At 41.5% G+C, this 21,301-nt stretch overlaps 1 protein-coding gene across 6 annotated transcripts in view; it reads right to left on the bottom strand.

Annotated features, from left to right (window-relative positions):
- GAS2 (growth arrest specific 2) overlaps positions 1-21,301 on the bottom strand; it is a 226,703-nt gene that overhangs the window by 59,162 nt on the left and 146,240 nt on the right. For all 6 annotated transcript variants that reach the window (XM_019519480.1, XM_019519478.1, XM_019519475.1 and 3 more), the window contains 2 exons: positions 20,936-21,080; positions 14,390-14,497 (listed from right to left, as the gene is read on the bottom strand). In XM_019519480.1, coding sequence (XP_019375025.1) covers positions 14,390-14,497; positions 20,936-21,080 — 253 coding nt within the window. The remainder of the gene's footprint in view (positions 1-14,389; positions 14,498-20,935; positions 21,081-21,301) is intronic.

The following is a 21,301-nucleotide window of genomic DNA, read 5'->3' as shown; positions in this document are numbered from 1 at the left end:
GGGTCGCTGTGTCACGAACCCTGGGGCTGCCCCCTGCCTGATTCTGACAAATCAGAGGATTGTTGGCATCTGGCAAGGTGCATCTCCAGTCAAGGACACATGTCACATGTTCAATTTGTGGCTCAATACAAACCAGATACAAAGTTTTTCCACATTAAATGTAGAACATTGCTGTAGCTGGTTTGCTATTTTACAGCACCGTAAATCAGCTAAATGTGTGGCGTGGCATGTTACAATTTAATCACACACTAAATATACTATCTGCCAGAGCCTTAAGCACAAAAAGTAATATAAATATTATCTTAACACTGCTTAATGTGGAAAACTACTTATGATGATGTTATTTCACACATTTGCTTCCAAGGATCTTTAAATCAGAGACATGTATGGCTGGATAGGACCTCACAAAATCATCTGCTCCACTGAGGAAGTATTTAAGTGACTTAGCCAATGGCCTACACAAATTCCGTAGCACAGCTAAAAACTAAATTCAGATTTTCTGTGTCCTAGTCCAGTGCTTCAATTTCTGTATCAGTAGTGCTCAGTCTCTGGCCTGTAGGTCAGATCCAGCCTGCAGACCCATGTCATCCAGTCTGGACATTTTGAAGTCAGATAGTGATAACAATTTGAATTGCCTTGCTCCCAGATATCCACATCCATGGGCCCTACATGCTTCGTCACTGTTCCACATTGGGTCTGGTAGCCAGACTCACTCCATGGCTGGGTTAGAAGCTTGAGGCCAGACTGGCATGCAGGTATATCAAGCACACAGAAATGGCTGGTGCACAGGATGAGGCCAGCATGCAGCTGGAACCAGTACACAGGATCTGGCCCATGGATCAACCCTGTGTCATTACTTCTGGATCACAGGACCAGAAAGTTGAGCACCGCTGTTCTATACCATCCTTCCATTAGGTGGATCGTAATCTATCCAAACCAGTTCACCTAAATTCACTCCCCTGCTGCCAGATTTCCAGGTCCAGAAACCCATGCGACTGCAAGGAATATGATTCCACCACAAAGGTGTGAAATTGGCTATTTGTTTCAGTTAGGAAGAATACAACACTTGATTCAGTTATCTTTATCTGCTTTAATGGGGGTAACAGAACTGGTTAGTAGTTTAAAACAGGAAGTGAGATACAAAAGTTAAGGAGTTCTAGCATTGATACTGCCAGTGACATCCTGTGTACTGCTTTACAGCCGCATTTTTAGGCATGAATATATTTTGGCAGGCACCTAAGCTACCCACACAAAGGGCTATAAACTTTATTTCATATTCACTAGCCTAAGTGACATTTGCTTAGCTCTATAATGTCAATTTCTGGCAATTTTGCAAAAGTTTGGATTCTGTTTCCACCTGTGGAACAATAAGCTTGCCCAGCAAGAAAAAGTGGTAGACAATTCCCTTCTGGTTTAATTATATTTTTGTGGTAATATGCCATAAATAATTGGAAGAGTATCAAGTCATACTATAAGAACACATATTGTATGAGGGAGCAGACAGTGATTACCTTCCACATTTTGGAATTTTTAAATCTGATCCTGTGAAGCAAGAATACATGCTGTTCTTTGGGTGTCATATTTTAAGGATGAAAACAACAAGCATCTGATTTACCTAGTAAAATGAGGATGTTCCCATGTGCAGGTAATTTGGACAGTATTCAACAAGGTCTAAGTAGAAGACTCCATGTATTATAATCTAACTACTGAAATATCTTGTGGACTAAATTAAAATTGAGACATTTTACTACATTTGAAGAATGATGGTCCTGTGGCTGTTTTCACAAATTGTTGAAATTATTTATGATATTAGATTTAATTAGGATCATAGGAAAGTAGGCCAGAAGGGACCTCACAAGGTCATCTAGTCCAGCTTCCTGCTCAAGGCAGGATTGTCCCTGACTAGACCATCCCAGCCAGGTGTCTGCCTAACCTGCTTGTGAAAATTTCCAGGGACGGAGATTCCACATCTTCTTGTATACACCTTTCCTCTGCTGCAGTTCGAAGCTGTTGTTCCTAGTCCTCTCCCCTGTGGCCACAGAAAAAAGCACCTCTCCATTCTGTCTATAATGACCCTTCAGGTATTTGAATTTATACAGCATAAACTACTAAGGGGTTACTTTCATACTGTGACTATATATGGCATTCTTTTATACAGTTGAGAAAAATGAGTGATTTTTCAGCAGATCTCATTTATTTCAACAGGCCAGCTAATTTATTTCTGTCCTGCTATGAGATTCTCATAATGCATTCAAGATTCCTGCATAAGTGTACCATTTAACTGTAAAATGTTTGTTGTTCTATGGAATTATGGCCATGTTTTGGTTCTGAGTATTCTTGTAGAAACACATAGTTTGTATTGGGATTTCCACTCAGACTTAAGAATGACATTACTGCATAATAAGAATTGAATTGGCCAGTGGTTTGGCAAGATAGTATATAGTGTTCAGATTGTTTAAAGATATGTGGTTTGGTTCTGCTGCTGAAATAGAAACAATATATTCAAGTGCATTTTTACAGCTTTCTGAAAGTTGCCTGTTCTGTATAATAGTCCAAAAATCTCAAAAATAAATCCATGTCCTGCTAATTCAGTCCATATTTATTTTGCAGAAATTACTATTTTACTTTTTGCTTATCTCTTTGCTTGCAGTAGGCTTTATTTTCCCCATAAGTAAAGCTATTGATTTCTGTAGGACATTGCATTACAGCTGTGGGTGTCAGGACAACATTTTGCTTTTGTCATTCGCCATTGGAGCAACAGCCTTGTCAGTTCTAACTGGGACTCATTTGTACTACTGACCATGAATAAAGTCATCAGAATCCATCCTGTGTGCCTCTGTGGCCCCACTACACATTACTAGTATCATGCAATTCGCTGGTTAATTGCCCAATTACCCTGAGACCAGGTACACATGCAAAGTACTTATCAAACAATTAAAAGGTCTAACCAGCTATAAAGTAAGACCTTAAAAAAAATGTATACTATATAACTGGTTGCTGTTGAGCTTTAATTTGCACATATAGCAGCACCCTGCAGCAGTCCTCTGGCCTTGGGGGTTTCCCACACCCCCAAGGCAGGGAGATCATGATCCCTGTGCCCTGGGGGTATGTGGGGCACTCCTGCAGCTTGGAGCCCCTCACCTGGGGTGCATGGGGCTCCCAGCCATTGTAGTTTGCTCCTTGCTAGTGCAGGGGCAGCCTGGGATTGGGCTCCTCCTACACCAGCAGTATGGCATGATGAGATCTAATGCATGATCCTGCAATTGTCTCTTCTACCATGCACGCATAGCATAATTATGTGAATCATGCATTAGATCCCATCGCACCTTTACTTGCATATGTAGAGGGGGCTTATATGCCCTCTTTGACCTGTGAACAGTAGCAGCTATTAAACTTTGCTCCAAAAATCTCTCGACTTTGAATGAAATACTGGAAAGATATTGGCAGCAATTTTAATAGAAATACACCAGGAAAAAAATGACCAAGGGACACACCACTGGACAAGGTGTGTATGATTGCAGATCTTTTTAAATATCCTCTACAGAAAGAAAGGGGGCAAACGGAGAAAAAATAATCACTACTGTTACTGATTCTTTTTTAAACACTATAAGGTGCATGTTAGAATTTACCTTTCTTACATAATAGAAATGTTATGGAGGACTTGATTTTGAAGCCTGTCTTGTTTGAAGGAAAAAGACTATTGGCACAAAGGGCTGTCAAATACCCAAGATCCTGTTGAAAGTCAGTGCTAGGTGGGTGCCTAATTCCTACTTTTACCCTTTGGAGTCTCCCTGTGAATGTTCTATTTTGGCTAAACAATTAAAACCCATAAATAAGATCAAGTGCATTGGAAGCCAAGTATTTTTTTCCTATGCACTTCCTCATGGATATATTTATATTTAATAATAAAAAATGACCTTGATTTCTTGAAGTAAACGGCCTAGGGGCTTACATTTATTTTACATTGTCTTCTAAATTACCAAATAATGTCACTTTTAAATATTGTTATGGGACATTAGGAGGCCTCTTCATCTAAGTTAAATTATGATAAAATCTAAAATAAATAGTTTGCCTGGCAGCTGTGACATTTCTTAGGTCTATAGTTTTATGTTCCAACATGCTAAAATACTTCAGCTCCTTTTGAAGTAGCAATAGCAAAGAATGCAAATTAATATATTCATTTTAAAAATATGCAGAGACTAAGGTTTTCTGGTGCAGAGTAGGTAAAGAATGAGACATTTATACATAATACATTATGGCATTGAATTATTGATTAGTCTGTCTAGGAGCTAAAACATAACCTATGAAATATCATGGTGATTGTAAATTTAGTACATACCTCCCTTGTGCCTAAGCAGAGTAGAGGGAACATGATTAGAATATACTGATCTATACTTTTATAAGTACAGCTTTTTTGAGCTTATATTTAAATTGAGAAAGTACAATAATATCCTTCTTCCAAATGCAAGCTACAACACTTGCTTTGCTTTTAATATTCATTGGCTAAAATGGATAAAGAACAGAGGGAAGTTATATCCCAGCTGGAAAAGAGGCCAGGGCCCCCCTCTCTTCCAGTGAGACAAAAAGATGCTCCGAACCAGCTTCCCTCTTATTTGTGCTTCTCCTCCTGGCCCCAGACATCTCGCTTTTCTGGCCACCCAGTTTCTAGAAGAAAGCTGAAGAACGCTATGTATAATACCTAGCTTGTAGCCTGGTGATTAAAACACTGTGCTAAAAAGTGGGAGATGTATGTTCAAACTGCATCTGGATGGGGGGCAGAATCTGCATCTCCCGCACCCTTGGCAAGTGCCCTAACCACTAAACTCTTGGACTGTAACTAGAAATTGCCTTTTCCTCGACAGCTTATATCTTTCAAGTATGTATAACCAAAAAGAGAGTGGGCTGACTTCCATTATAACATAGGACATAGAGTGCCATCCTGTACTGAGCCCAATACCTTGTGTTTGACTATACCATATATTCTGGAAAGGCATACACTCTTGTTTGGAAGACTTCAAGAAAGACAGAATTCATCATTTATCTTGGTTAAACACCCTCACTGTTAATATACATTTTATTTCTAATTTGAATGTGTTTAAATCTAATCTAATTGAATGTGTGAAGGTAGGGGTTCTTGTTAGGACTATTTTGGTTAGTATAAAGTACTTTGGTACCTTGCCCAAGGCTCATAGACAGGTGATTATTTCTACCATTGCAAATTTTGGGGAAATCTGTTTGCAAGAGGGAGCATCCAGGTGTTCCAGTCTGCAGATACCCCCCTTCCTCCTGCTCTCCCTGTCTTCCCCAAACCAGGGCAACCCCAGTTCGCAGAAAGCACAACAAGCAGCTGCTGCTCCACTCTTCCCAGCACCTGGGAAAAGAGAAGCAGCAAGGAAAAGCTTCCCATGTTTCCCCCAGACTAGACTCCCCCTGGTCTAGGGAAGGCACAGAGAGGCAATGGAAACTCAACTCCTCCCACCATAGGAGCCGAGCTGTGGGGAAGTGCCCCCACACCTTCCCCTGATTGAGGTATCCCTAGTAATCAGGGAAAATGTGAGGTTCTGCTGCTCTCTAAATCTTCCCTGGGCCAAGGGGACCTTGGAAAGCAGCAACAGTACAACTTTCCCTGACCACAGAGGACTCAAGTACACATGTATAGGCATTAATTCTAGTGAAACTCTCATGCTAGGGAAGTCTTCCAGGTATCAAAATAGAAGACCTTTCTTGCAGATGGGGCATGTTTCCTCTTAATGGTGGCTTGAATGCTGGCAATCTCTAGCTGGAGGGCAACAATTCTTCTGCTAGACAGATAATGCCTGTCCCAAATCAAGGAGAGAGGCACTCATTGTTCAATGACTTCAGTGGAAATCAAAGGTGTTCAGTACCCCAGGCCTTAATTATTTAACCCCAAGGGATCTACAAAAAGGTATCTATTTAGTTACTGAAGGCTTCCATTTGTGAAACATAAAATATTCATCATGTCATTATTTCATTTATTTAAAAAAAGCATGCCAATAACTTTAATAGTTTAGTTGAAGGATTGAAGCTGATTAAGCAACAGTCAAGCATCATAAAACCACTTAACGGCACAGCAATGGGATTTAATGTGCAACGGCTAATGTGCAGGCACTTCGGTATATATAGTTTGCACATGTGTAGATGGCATGTTAATATTAAGCCAAAGTATCAGGTTTATACATTATTAAATTGGATACAGTCATTTCCTTTACTTAAGTAATTAGCCATGCATTATTGTAAAGCATGGCTTCTGTTTCTAGCACTTAGTGGCATTTAAAATCATTTGCTCAAAGGCTGGCAAACATAGGATAAATAAATTAGAAAGAAGAAAATTTAAGACAAGGTACACGTCTTACTGCAAATAAATCTGTTTTAAATATTAAAACTGTCTTGTCCACATTACGGTAGTCTTGCTTAGTTTATGCATGGCCTGAAATTGAATCTATTAATTTCCTGGACTCAAGTAAGTCTGATCTGGGAAACGCATCTTAGCTACCCTGCCTTGTCACACAGGTCCTTGTCACCCGCTTTGTGTTCTCTTAATGTTTTAAAGATTTCCATTGTTCAAAATTTGCTCTCTCTTGGTTTCACATACAAAGGAACACCACCGAATAAAAGAAAGGCAAAAGATTTGAGGCCTAATCTGGCAAACCCTACAGGCTTATTGGTTTTTGTTCCTTTTCTGTAGTAAATACTACAGATAAACAGATACTGATTTTGCATACGTTATGCACGAAGGAAATTTTTTGTTTTACATTGCTGGTTCTGTTCCTTGTTCTAGAAATAGCAGCATTACGCCTTTTAGAAATCAGAATATAGAAGTATTTTTAATTTGTTGCCATAAAAAAGTTATGGATCCAGAATAGAACAGCTTATTTTCACAAAAGGGATATTACTATTATTATTAAACAATCATTTTGAGAGGCAAGGATATCTTTTACTGGACCAACTGCATGTTTGGAATAAAGTTCAACAAGCTTTTGAATACAAGACATTGTCAAGTCTGAGGAGAGAAGCAAGCAGACTAAATGTTAAAACAAGAGAGTAGATCTTTGAAATTAAAGGGGGGAGGGAAATTCCCAGAGGCAGCAGACAAACAATTAGCATAAAAAGCAGCTAATTACTGGGAAATCAAGACTTATCAAAAGGGAAATGGGGGAGGGAGGGGGGAAAGAAGGGAGATCATTAATACTTATTGTGTGTAGGGATCAGGTAGATTTTTAATGTGTCAAAAATCAATATCAGTGTTTAGTCCATGGTTCTTAGTGTCCAGCCAGTTTATGCATTTTTGTTCACAAGTTCACCTCTTAAAAAGTAGATTTCCCTTGAGCGCAAGGATAGTGAGGTCAGAAAGGGAGTGGCTGTTCTGTGAAAAATGTGATCCTACTGACAGGTGCATCTTTGTCCTTCATATTTTTTTCTGTGAGAATTAATTCTGGTGTGTAGTAATGGTTTAATTTCACGCATGTAGTTACCATGAGGGCATTGCGTGAACTGGATCAGATAGATCACATTTTGAGAAAGGCAAGCATAGGATTCTGAGGGATTTGTTACGGGGGGTGTTGACTGTAGTAGCAACGGAAATGTACTATTTCTAAGGCAAGGCTGTGTACCATTTGATGTCTATTGAGCAGTGGGGAGTTTGCTTCTGATGCTGAGTTGGGCAAGGTTGGTGGGTTGTTTGAAAGTCATAATTAGGGCTTGGAATATTTCTCTCAAGGTCTCATCTTTATAAGTGATAATTATTATGGGATGATAAACAATAATGAACTCAAGGGGTGTATCAGCATTCAAATGAACCAGTGAACTTTTAGCAGTTTAGTTTAAGCAGTTGGAAACCCTACCGATGAAATACCGTACGAACATTACAGGGCCCAGCTAATGCTCTACAGACAGCTTGTACTACTGACAGCACTCAGACAGTAGTGCTAAGTACACACCATCCAGCATGCTTTGCAAGCTCCCCTGTCTGGCTGGGGACTGCTGACAGCACCAAAGGGATCAAGCCAAAACTGACTGGCTCGAGGTACTATGGGATTATACCCCCATTCCCCACAAAATTCCCTCCCTCTCATTGTCAGGCTTTCAGGCAGCAAACCCAGAGTGTATCTGCTGTCTTTTCAAGCCTCTCAATATCCCTCCCAGCAGCCCACAATGGATCCTTACCCCTCTGGCACAAGCCAACAGACCTACTTCCAGCACAAGTTGGGTAAGTCTGCTCAGGGTCAGGTGCTTGCTGCTACCATAGGAAGCCCCACCACTGCAACCAGAGCCGAGGCTTTGGCCACAGTGCTTTGTGGCTGCCAGTACCCTGGATCTCACTGGGTGTAGGCTGTCACCATGGGAAGCCCTGCCACCATGGCCAGAGCCCCATAAATCTGGCCATGGAGGGAAGGAAGTAGGGTGGTTTGGGGAGTTTGGGGTTGGATGCAGGTGGGTGGGGGACCTGACATCTTCACAGCCCCAAGGCTATGGAGAGGGACTGGGTTTTCACAGCCTCTCAGCTATCAGGGGGAGTGGTTTGCTACGTCTTGGGCTGCAGCAGTAGAGTGCATCCCAAGTTACAGACTGTCTCTCTGGAGAGAAGAGGGGGGCAGAGCAATGCACTCTGGGATGCTGGAGGACATTATTGCAGCTTCTATTGGAGAGGTAAGTGTACAAGTGTTCATTTCTCCAGTAGAAATGCTACCAGAGGCCACTTCTAACCTCATTGGAGGCAGTAAGAATTTCTACCAGGCCCATCATTTTTGGCCTGTAGAAACTGCTTGAATGCTGATACAGCCACCTAGGACTGCTACTGGTGGAACTGTGATTCCACTGGCAGAAATGTAGCCCTTGTATATACCCTCATTTGCATACATATAGCATTACAGTGGCTGTAATATACTTTTATCATATCTAAATAATATTGTAGCACTTTTAAAATAGAACCTTATAAATTCTCAGGCATTTTGTGTCTATAACAGCATCTAGGTGTCACTGAAGAGAGGTGACATTTTAAAGTGACAGGAAGAGTGATATATATAGATCCATTTAGCCCACTTCCTTCAAGTAAGGTGAACATCAGATTGAGGATAAATTTAGAAGCCTGTGTTCCCAAGTGATTTGGATGTTGAGAGCCAAAGATATTTATGTACCTATCTACAAGAGATTTGTAAAGACATTGGTTGCTTAACACCCCTTGATTTTCTAGGTCACTTAGGCACATTTGAAACTGTTATTGTAATATCTGATGTAAATTAGTTATACGTGGGCATATCTACACATGTACTTAATTTGACTGAATAAACTCCAGTGCAGTTTGCACTAGAGTTTATTGCACCTGGGCACACTAGTTGCATGTGCTCTTGGGACTGCAGCACACTGAGTTGGGTCAGAGCAGCCTCGGCTGGCAGGTGGCCTGGAAGGTCAACCTACCAGCCTGGGGCTGCTCTGAACCAGCTCAGCATGCTGTGGAGGCACTGATTGGGGCATAAGGGTGCTCCATTGCATGGCTAGCTGGCAGCCCCTGCACTGAAGCACCTTCATGCCCCAGCCAGCCCCATGAACATCTACACGTGTGTTGTGGTTCACCAAATAATGCTGCTGCAGGGCAGTATTTGTGTTTACATGTACTAACTTGCAGTGGTGTTTATTAGTTTACTGCAGCCTAATAGGGCCGCACGTGTAGATGCTGAGACTTTACTGTGGAGCTAGTTAGGCAACTCCGCAGTAAATATCTCATGTAGATTTATCCAATGAGACATAAAATTTCAGAACTAAACAAAGCTCTTGACTTAACTTCAGGCATCTCCATGAGAGGAATAAAGCCCGACAGAGCAATCACCCATTAAAGCTGTATGGGAAACAGTAATTCCTTTTTTAAAAAGTCATTCATACATCAAAATTTGGTTTGCTACAACATGGAAAGAAAACCACAAAGTTTGAAATTCTCCCTGAACGGTCTCTGTGAAACTGGGGTAATTTACCTGGTAGGGCTGACTGCTCTGGAGCTGTAGCCCATGAACACTGAGTCCCCAGTCCATGGAAATTTGCATGGTAGGCTGCCCCAGAGCCATAGACCCCTGCAACCCAGGCTGCCAGGGAGCCAGGCAAGTTAGTTGGCAGCAAACGAGGAAGGTTTTATAGTAATCCTGTCTGAGGTCCAGAAGAAATTCTTCAAAATTGAACCATCTTCATAGAACAGTTAAATGTTGATGAACTGTTAAATTCTGACAAAAATGTTTTACTGAAATTCTTCCAGCTATCTATACTACAAGAACATATTTTCACCGTTAAGTAAAACTCCAAAACTCCAAGCCTGGATCAACTGAAATTAGGAAAAGTTTTTTTTATACTAGTTTCTGCTGAACTAGGTTCAGCTGTAAAGAGGCAGTGATATATCCAGACTACTGAAACAGACTACTCTGGAAGTTTAATGATTTGCCAGTTATTTTATGTGCAAGACACAGAGAATGGCAGTGCCTGGGAACATCTCCTCTTCCATATATGAAGCAGATGGAGAAATTATTACCATCAGCATGAGGAGTTGGAAAATAAATAACAATTAAGTGTATTTCTGCAATAAATAAAAAAGTGGCCAAATGGTTCAAAAAGTTTGCATACAAATCTAGGTATGAAAAACGCATGGGTTGATGGGTGCAGATAGGCAGGTGAAGAATTATTCTTACCCACTGGAATACTTGGAGGCAGATTTTATTGACAACCAGACACTATTGTACCTCAGTTTTAAACCCTCGGGTCCATGCCTGTTTCATGTCAAGTTAATGGTAAAAATTCCACTGACATCACTAGTGGAGGATCTAGCCCTAATACTACAGTTTAATGTCTAACTCATATTACTATTACATTTTTTGGCATATTTCTACCTGGAATGCAGTAGCATGATATGAAAGGGGTGTTTTGTTTGCACACTTGGAATGGATAATTGACTTGGATTGAACTTTATAAGAGAAGCCAGCAGTGGGGAATTTAACACAGTATTTTGGGAGAAAATCTTGCAGTTTATAAAAAGTAGAAGCTTAAGAAACTTAGGTAGTTGTGATCTAAAAGTAAGGCCCCCTCTACATGTTACAGGTATCACACAATTAACTGGTTAATTGTGCAATTACCTGAAGACCAGCTACATGTGCAAAGTAGCTATCACACCATAAAAAGCTCCAACCAGCTATGAAGTTAGACCTTAAAAATGTGTACTTACTTTACAGCTGGTTTCTATCGAGCTTTAATTTGCACATGTAGCAGGAGCTCCCAGCCACAGGGGTGCACCATGCCCAGAGTTAAACCCCTGAGCCCTAGCAATCCCCAGGGTCTAGGGGTTTTATGCACCCCCAACCCTTAAGGATCATGGCAGCCGTGATCCCCAGGGCCCAGGGGTTTCACCCATTCCCCAGCCTAGGGATAACTGCAGCAGCCATTATCTTGCATCCATCCCTGAGTAATAGGGATTGTAGTAGCCACGGGGTGTGGCACCCATGGGGGTTTCCACAGGGTGCAGGGTACAGGTCTGGGATACAGGAAACCCCTGGGGCCAGAGATTTGCTGCAGTGGTTTCCCCCCTCCCTGGGGGTGTGGGAAACCACTGGACCCTGGGGATTGCAGTTGCCATGATCCCTAGGGCCCCAGGGTACAGGGAACCCCCAGGATTGCTGCAGGGTTGCAGAAAACCCCCAGGGTTGGAGAATCATTCTCCAGCCCCAGGGGTTTTCCTGCACCCCCTGGGTGGGGGGATCACCACAGAAGTGATCCTTCAGTCCTGAGGATACATGAGGTGCCCACATGGCTGGAAGCCCTCAGCTGGGGTATGTGAGGTTTCCAGCAGCAGAGCTGAGATCAGGCTCCCCCTGCACCTGCAATAAAGCATGATGGGATGTAATGCACGATCCTCCAATCCTCCGATTGTGTGAATCTTGCATCAGATTTCATCACACCTTTACCTGCATGATCAGAAAGGACCTCAAAGGAAGCAAAGAGAAGGGAAAACTGGCTACAAAATACCAATTTCATACAAGACGGTTTTAAGAATATAGCTGAAAAGCCGCACTTATTCATTTTCCATTGTTAAGAATCTGTTTTCAATTGGGCTAACAGTGATACATGAAACATGAAGTATAACAGAGGACAAAAATCAAGCTACAAATGTAAATTATATAACAAAATCTGTAATATAGGTCCTTTCGTTAACTTAAGCACATGCTTAGAGTTAAAATCAGCCCTTTAGTGCTTTAATCCTTTGCTGAAATGGGAAGGCAGTGGTAAAGGAACACAAGATTAGATCCATAAAGAATTAATATATAAAGACAAAGATTGTCATTAATTTCTGTAGTCTGAAAAGAATCTTGCTGTCATTCTTAAGATTTTGGATCAGGCCTTAAATCCTTAATTATGCCAGAGCAGAGCAATGCATCCCTTAGCAGAAGCAGTACAGTTCATTTATTTCCTTGAACTCAAGGACTGGAATTCTACCTGGCTTTTATTCAGGAATGATACAGATGTGACGGGCTGGCTGGCAGTGACCTGGCCCAGGGGTTTTGAAAGGGCAAAAGATGATTGGAGGACTTGGGATTCCCTTTTCTTACCAATCTTGTAATGATTTGGCCCAGGGGTTTTGAAGAGGTAAAAGATGATTGGAGGACTTGGGATTCCCTTTCCACACCAATCAGGCCCCAGAGACTCACTCTCCTGTGTCCCGATTGGCCCCTTGGGTCACCTGGAGGGGGATAAAAGGGGCAGCATGGGCTGACTCAGGGAAGAGACCAGTGAGGGACAACAAGGGAGGGGCTTCACAGAGCTGATAAGAGTTGAGCCAGCAGGGCAGGAGCAGTGCCCCAGAAGAGCCTGAAAGAGCAGGACCTGCAGGCAGCAGTGGGACCCTCAGCAGCGTGGCATGTGGCTGGCAGGAGAGGCACCCCACTGGGCTCCAGGATCCCCAAGGAGAGGCTCCCCAGCTCCAGGAAGGATCTGAGCAGCGACCTGAGAGGTTCCCAGCTCTGCTTCCAGCTCCTCCAATCAGAGGCCAGGCAGCTCGACGTGAGGCCGGGGCTCCGGGAAGGTCAAGACCCCTTGCAGCCTGGAGCAGTGCCACCAGTGGTGGTTGTGTGGCAGCGTTCCTGCCTACCACGTGGATATCTGGGTTCAAGTCCCAGCTGAGGTGTCTTGGGATGAGTGAGATGACAAGAAGCAAATCTTCTTGCAGTGGAAAGGGGCCATTGTGTTTTCCCCCCTTTCTCCCCCGCCACATACCAAGGCCCTATATTTCCTTGTCATTTGACATTTTGCATTTTGTGTCTTTTTATATTTTACCAACCTGTATTGTTTGTTCTGCTGTTTGAGTTTTATATTTTGTTAACCCTGTTTTTTGTCAATGATTGTAAGTGTCTAACCTTTGTTGAATCCTGCCCCCTTGTGGCATTGTAGTGTCCACTATACCCTCTGATTTATGCCTGTTATGTTCCCAGTATTAAAAGGTATATGGTTAAGTCCCCATTGGTGGTCTGGCTCTGCTGTATAGGGGGAGGAGAGTCCCTACACCTCCCACAGCGCTTGTGCACCTACTTTGATCCCTTCAACTGGAAAGGGGGTACCTCTGGGAGTACCGCCTGGGTTACACAAGTTTGGAGTAAAGACATAAACCCAGGCAGAATATAGCTCTGTATTTTGTAAAATAGATAACTAAGGTAGTTTCAAAATTAGTAGATACAGAAAAGATTAAGTAGTTCAGAATGACAGTCAGATAATGTCTTTTGGAAAGAGGTCATATCCATGTATTGATGCTAGGAACCATTTATATTACTGAAAATTTTTACCATCTGTGCAATAATTTAGTACTTATAAAAGTCACGTAACTGCCAACAGCAGTTTGAACGTTTCTGTTAATCTGCAAAAAAAGACACATTAGTGGTGCAAGCTTTGCCCACATTGTCCTACCAAAGTACCTCAGCTGGAGGCTCCATGTTGTTTAAGTCTTTTACTTTTTCCTAAAACTAAAAAAAGTACCAGATTAATACAAAGTGAGACATCCCTTTTGTTAAGTGGATACTCCGTCAAAAAAAAAAAAAGTGAGAGGAGACCATCAATCCAAATTGTGAAGTCTTTTACTCCTCATAGATTGTGGACAGAATTAAGTCAATGACCTAGGGCTAAAAGGGTCTACCATATTAACTCCCCAGGCCCACCTGCCCTACCCATGGTTTACATAGTCCAGATTTTGATGTGGAACAGTGTCTGTACATGTCAGAGAGAAAAAATTTCCTGTTACACAATATTGCTACAGGGAAAAGCTGGAGTCCATACGTTAAAAAATGTTGCTAATGAGATGAACGTGATCCTTCAGAATGATATGCCAAAAAAATTAAAAGCAAAAGTTTCTTACCCTAATAAAGAGGATCTTCTCTCCAACTCTGTATCTTCCCTGTGAAAGACGCTCCACACAGAATTTACTTGGGCATTTACAAGGAGGATCTTCAGAAATGTGCTTGACCTGAAAAACAAGAAGTTATTTTTGCATTTGTAGCAAACTGCTCCAAAAGGGCAGCTGCCATAACACTGTATGTTTGATTTATACTCTCCCTTCAAGATAAATGACTTGTTCCAAACATTTCTTCAGGCTTTTCATCAAGAATTTATTGCTGAAATTGTCTTTCTTGTTTTCCCACTTCAAGTCTAATTTTTTAATGGTTTGGTGTTGAGTGATTTCTAAGGCATGATTTTCAGTACGGCTGCTACTAATAGGTAAAATACTCAGTCCTCAGCTAAGTAAAATATCGAATAAATAGAATGGAAGTTTTGCCTGAATTTGCAATTTAGAATGAGGAAAAACTGAATAACTATTTCAAGATCTGACCCAATGGTATAGGTCTGAATATCATATTAATATACCTCACTGGGATTCAGAGATTAGCAACAGATGTTTTCTTCTTATGTAAATCTGTATGGAAAGGAAACAAAAAACCTTCTGTGATTCACAGCCTTTTCAGAGCCACTGGTTTACTTTGATGGCCAAGCAGAGCTTCTGGTATAGCATGAGGATCCAAAAGACACTATTAATCTCAGATTATATGGAAGGGGTCCCTGCATCTACCACCTCTGGCATCACTTGGAAGTGAAACACAAATTACATCTCTCATCCTTTGATTGCTGGGCCAAGTTCAGCCAGACTCAAGGACTGGACCATGCTTCATACTTAAAACATATATGTAAACTACATGAACTTAATTACATAACATGCTAACATTAAATAATCACCAGTTTTTTTAAATATAATTATGACATCAATGAAATCGAAGACTGTATCGATACCAAGGCCAAAAGGGAGTTCCCACATGTGGAAAGGTAGCATAGGTGCCAACAAGTGCCCAAATCCACATAGTTCACCATGAAATTGCACTGTATTACTGATTGATGAACTTGGTCAAGGTTCTGTCAGTCTGAAGCTGATAATGTATACATGCTACTGGACTCGACTGAATAAGTTTTTGTTTGGTTGGTTTTCATAGTTTTCTCCAAAAATCCAAACAGAAAGACTCTCTCATTAAATGTAAAGGAATTCCAGGTGTCATACTCCTGTGCAATAATTTCTTGTCTGCAATTTTCTTATTAAACTTAACATTTCTTCAGTATACAGGCAGAGGCTCTCTGATTGTCCATTGCTTCCATTCTGCATAATCATTTGTCCTTATAAAAAGAAAGTGGAATCTAATGCTGAACTCAGTGACACAGGGTGGTCTACACAGGTTGCTACATCACTGTAGTGACAAGCTATGGCGATGTAACTCATTGCTACAGTGGCATAGCACCAGCAGGCATGAGCCATAATGTTGCTCCTACTGCACCACAGTAATGAGCTACTGCGGTGCCAAGACTGCACAGTACCACCAGTTACCGCGCAGTCAGGTGCATGTGTAGACGTGCCTAGTTACTCTGGTTGAAGGAATAAAGATGTCTTTTCACCAAATCCTCAGGGAGCTCAATAGTGCGATGTTTCTCAGCACTGACGCTGACCCTCAGCTGCTAAGTTTGCCCACTGTTTCTATCGTATGTAATTTAGAGTAGCATTAAGGCTGCTCTGTGTTAACAAAGTTGAAAAAGGACCCTGAAGCCCTAAGAATTTGGAGTGGGCGGAAAGCAGAGCTAAGTTACTGCAGTTTAACTTCTAAACTTTTTAACTAGCAGTCACTACAGAGCAGTTTATGCGTAGTATATGTTTGCATGCCTACACCCAAAGGCAGCTGAAAGGTACTTTTGTGCCCATGGGTGACTGGTGCCTCCTTAGTCGGGGGGGGGAACCAGTGGAGCACAACTGGGGGGGGAGTCCTCCAGTGGCCAGTGGGGGAGCGGTGACTGGAGGGGGTCCCCCGGCAGCCGGTTGCCAAGCACACCAGCAGCACAGTGGCAGTGGAAGTGCTGGCACTTCCACCGTTGGCAGCTCCACCATCAGTGGAGCCAATTTTAGGTGGGGCACAAGCGCTTTCCATGCCCCCCTACCAACCGGAGCACTCACTGTGAGGGAGGGCACCAGCACTCTCAGAGGGGGCATGTGCCCTCCCATGCTTCCCCTATTCATCACCTGTGTTTGTGCCCTCCTCAGTTGCATTCCACTAGATATTAACTGTGATAAAAATTTAGCTTTGCATAGGATCTCAGTTCCATTAATGTTTAGTAAATTCTGATTTTTTGGGGTTATTTGAATATAATATGCCTGTCCAAGAGCAGATCTGGCTGAGTGAACTCAAATTTGACATTCAGGTAGTACTGCTGCTAAGAAACAACAATGACAACGGCAAGAAGATGATCAGTTCCATATGCTGTAGTTCTCTTGGGTAAAATCTGACCTAATATGTTTGTGTCAAATGAAACAAAATGCAAGAGGCACTTTCTAAAGATTTTGTCCACTTCAGATAATACTCAGACCTTTTCAAAACTAGTTTGAAAAAGAAACTAAGAACACAAGAATGTTGCTAGAATAACTTACTGGTGAAAGTTTGTCTCTTCTACTGTCTTATAAAGGAAAAAAAGTCAGGCTCATGTCTTGCAGCTCGGGTTTTATGGTTTCTTTCAAAAATTAAAAACAAAAAGTACTGTACTGCCCAGAGTTTTATCTCTGCCATTCAGGGATATTATGATGTGCCAAATTTTATTTTTTCTTTTGCTGGAAAGTATATGGCAACAGAGATAGAAGAAGCAATGTGTCCAGTGTCCAGCATTTATTTTGTAATGGCCAGGATGGATGAGAAGAGAACTTCAAGTGACTTTGAAAGACATTAAGTCAATTTCAACAAATTTGAGAGTTTTCCATCTCATTGCTAAAATTATCCAGTGCTATTACCTACTCAGCCTTTTCTTACCTTCCAGAATAGTTAATGAGAACCTCTTTTGAAAATAAGCAGCAATGACTTTGTGAAATACACTGTGTAGCTTGAAATTAGGCCCGGACAACAGAGATATGTTTTTGGTACTAACTGTATCAAAAATGATCTGCAAGCATTACAAGAATTTCATAAGACTTCAGCTGTCACTGAGCTGTATTACCATCAGAGTAACTCCAGTGACTTGAGTGGAAACACTCTTGATCTATACTATATATGAATATAGGATAATTAGCCATAGTATCTGGCAGATTACACACTTCTGATATTCAGGATCCTCCTACACGTTACATAATTAAGTGGTAAATTGTGCAATAAATTTAGACCGGCCACACATGCAAAGTAAGACCAGTCACAAAGGCAAAATAATTATCACCTAATTAACTGGTAAATTGCACAATAAATTTAGACAAGCCACATGTGCAAAGTAATTATTATGCATAAAAATGACTATCCGGATATTTAAAAAGGCAATCGGCCATAAGTTAGTGCTTGACAATGTGTAACAACTCTATAGCTAGCTACTATCCAGCTTTAATTTGAACATATAGTAGGGCTCTGAGAGTTTGATTCAAGAGCTCTACCATCACCATAACTTGGAAATGACTTTACTAAGGTCAGTGAGGGTTATCTTCTGCAGAGTGGAGGAGAAACAAAGAATATATATGGATATCTGCTTCCCCTGATTCTGGAACAACTAGGAATTAGCTTCCAGAAGCTACCCTGATATTGTTGTCTGTGGCCTCTGACAACCAGGACGGAGACACTCCTTGCATAAGGAGACAAGGGACCTGTAGTTCAGGAACTGTTTTAATAGCTCTATATCAACCATTCAACTAAGTAGGGAAAATCTTCCAATTATGAAGTCAGGACACTTTATAACTGCTTCCATTGGAGCAAGCAATGTAAAGTGGACTCAGTTCCAGGGAGTATCAATACCCAGAAAGTGGCCATAATCTTCATGTAGGCTTCTTTTCCCCCACATATCTGCTGACTCTATGGGAAGGCCTCTTGGAAGTGGGGGTGGGGGGATGTCCTGGTGCAGGGAACACACCCTTTAGAATCAAGCCTTTGGCTGTTTTGCAAAACAAGTGGTGGCACTGGACAATTACTACTTCTATCCTTTACATCTAACATTACAGCCAACAGATTTACACTAATGTAAAACTGGTATAAACCAGAAGCTATTCAGATCCTACTGTTGATCTTACCACTGCTACTTCCAGAGTATCAACTGTCCCAAAAGGTATAGACATATACAGGAGGATTCAGAGATCACATGAGGAATTGGAGGGCAGAATTAAACCTAATTTGATTTTGTGTCTGGACTGTATGAGCACTGGTAGTAGTTTATAATGTGTGTGTCTGGGCATCAAAGGTTAGGAATCTAGCTGTATGAATTACACTCTCTCTCTATCCCTGCTGCCTTTTAAATTAAAGGAGGTGGCTGAAGATAGCTTTCATATTGTCCTTTCCTTTTCCCCCGAGATATGCAATCTTCTTTTTTTTGCACACAAGAATATTTTTAAAACCTCAAATAGCAGCCTTGATTGGGTGGCCACAGTTAGAGGAGAAACACAAAAGTTAAATGCAACTTACTTCCATTTGAAAAGAACAAAGTATTTTATAAAAAGAATGAGCATTATATTCCATCTGCTCATTGTAAAACAAAAAATGGCATGTGGGTTTTTCAAGAAGGGCTTTGCAACTCCCAGGTGGCATATCTACAATGTGATATAGCAGTTACTATAGTAACTCTTTCTTTTTTTAGAACACATTTGTACTTTCCTATTTAACCTCTTCAGGATCTCAAAATGTCTCTTTTTTTATCTGATACCAGCTATTTCAAAGTGAACTTCACCAGAGGTACATAACTGAGAAATGACTGTACAGCCTAATGCAAGGGGGGGTTGATGAATTACAAAGCAAAATACCTTCCTTTCTAACAGTGAGGGAAAAAAAAAACATTTTGCACTTTTTTCTGTTCTGGTTTTTTTTTTTAAATTGTGTGAGAAACTTGCAAAGGTAGGCCAGGCTTCAGATTTGTTCTTTCAGTAGTGTAACATGTACGGAGGGCAGTTCAGTTTGACAAGGTCTGGGATCCTTGCAGAGTCAATGAGAGGTTTCTGAGGCATTTAAGAATGATTTGGGTTTAGGCGCTTATGTGCTCTTTGCTTAGAATGGGAACAACAGGCATCTCCAAACTACTGCTCATACAGCCTGCAGGCAACAAGAGTGGACTACAGAAAAAGCGTTAATGAATTTTTAGGGACTTGAAAAACTAGAACAGAATCACATATAGGTGTGATTGAGTCAATTTAGACTACCAATAGGTCAAACAGAATCTGGTCCTTAGTAGTTTCTGAACACAGAAACCTTGTGATCCTAACAGCAGGAAATGGAGCCCAGGACTCCTTGCTGCCAGCTGAGTGACCTAACCGCTAGACTACAGGTTGCTCTCAGCATTGTTTAGGCACTTACAATTAGACAGACATTTGTTATAGATTAGAAATAGCCTTGGCAGCAGGGACAGGAACACAGGATTTCCCTGTCTCAGAGAAATACCATTACTACTACACCACAGAGTCAAGCCACCACTAGTTTGATCTCATTCTGGGTTTGACTCTTGCACACTGGGCAGGAGCCCAGTTACGCAAGTTCAGCAGTGGTACAGAGTGCCCTTGCATAGCTTATTCTATAGCTTGGTATGGTTAGAGTACTTGCCTAACTATGGCAGATATGAGGGTTTGAATCTCTTCAGGTTGAACAAGAACTAAAACGTAGGCCTCCAACTTCTTAGGCAAGTGTTCCAATCATAAGGCCATTGGGCAAAAGGTGGGTTACAAAAATGCCATCTAGGTACTGAATTCAAATTTACTAATCTGAGTTAAGTCTTGCTTTGAGGTGCCTACTGAAGGCTTCTCTATAGACTCAGACTGCTTAGGTATTTCCTAACAACAAACTGATTTTCAACAGTGCATTGCAGGAGTCAGGCATCATAATGCTCATAGATGTACCATCTAAATTGCTTCTAAAATATGGAAGATCCTTTAGTATAAGTGCTTAGGGAACTCTGTAGTCCAAATGAAAGTGGCTAATGAACTTAGATGGCTCACTTCCACTAACGTCCTATTTAGGTGCCTAAAGAAGTAATCTGAATCCTGGCCCTATAGCATAAAAAAAGCCTTAAATAACTCAGAGGTGTTTTGAAAAATACATAAACCAACACGGTCAAAATCCTACAGTCCTGGATCAATCTTTTTTCAGACAGAAAGCCAGCTGACAGTACAAATCTGGGCCTAATTGCCAATTTCCAGCATCAACTAACATTTTCCAAGTAATCTGCAGACATTAATAACTGTGGCCACAGTAACATTAATTGCAGATGCCTGAAAATCATGCAGCTTGACCTTTAGTTATAGGTCAAGAACCTTTAGTCAAAACCAGGCCTTTATATCTTTCACCAATAAGGGGTATGTCAGACTGCGTCAGGCAGGAGTTAGTCCATTTGTGTAGCAGAGAAGAAGCATAGATGTTTGCCCAAGCACACTTACAGCATCATCCAACAGTTTTCCTGTGCTCTTTTTCCCTGGAGACTTTGTTGGGGAGGGTGAAGGAGAGGGAAGAGGTGCTGAAAGTGTTTCTTCTTGTTCAATCTCTTTCTCCAGCTTTATTAAACCAGGAGGTTCTACACCAAACCTTTTGAAAACATGCAAACAAAGTTAACAAAATATTTCATACCTTAAGATACTCAAACTTCACACATTTTATATTACTACTAGCAAACTGCCCATCAAGAATAACAGCAGGGAGGGAGCGCTGCCATAATGGTGGGGACAGAGCGGGTGGGAGTGAGGCCAGTGCTGTGCTGACACCACCCTGCACTGCCACTGCCTCCAAGGAGCAAGGCCGGGGGCGGG

The sequence above is a fragment of the Gavialis gangeticus genome, unplaced genomic scaffold (assembly GCF_001723915.1).
Source record: "Gavialis gangeticus isolate Ggan-Ray unplaced genomic scaffold, GavGan_comp1, whole genome shotgun sequence".
Classification (NCBI taxonomy): Eukaryota; Metazoa; Chordata; order Crocodylia; family Gavialidae; genus Gavialis; species Gavialis gangeticus.
This window is presented reverse-complemented; position numbering and strand designations above follow the sequence as displayed.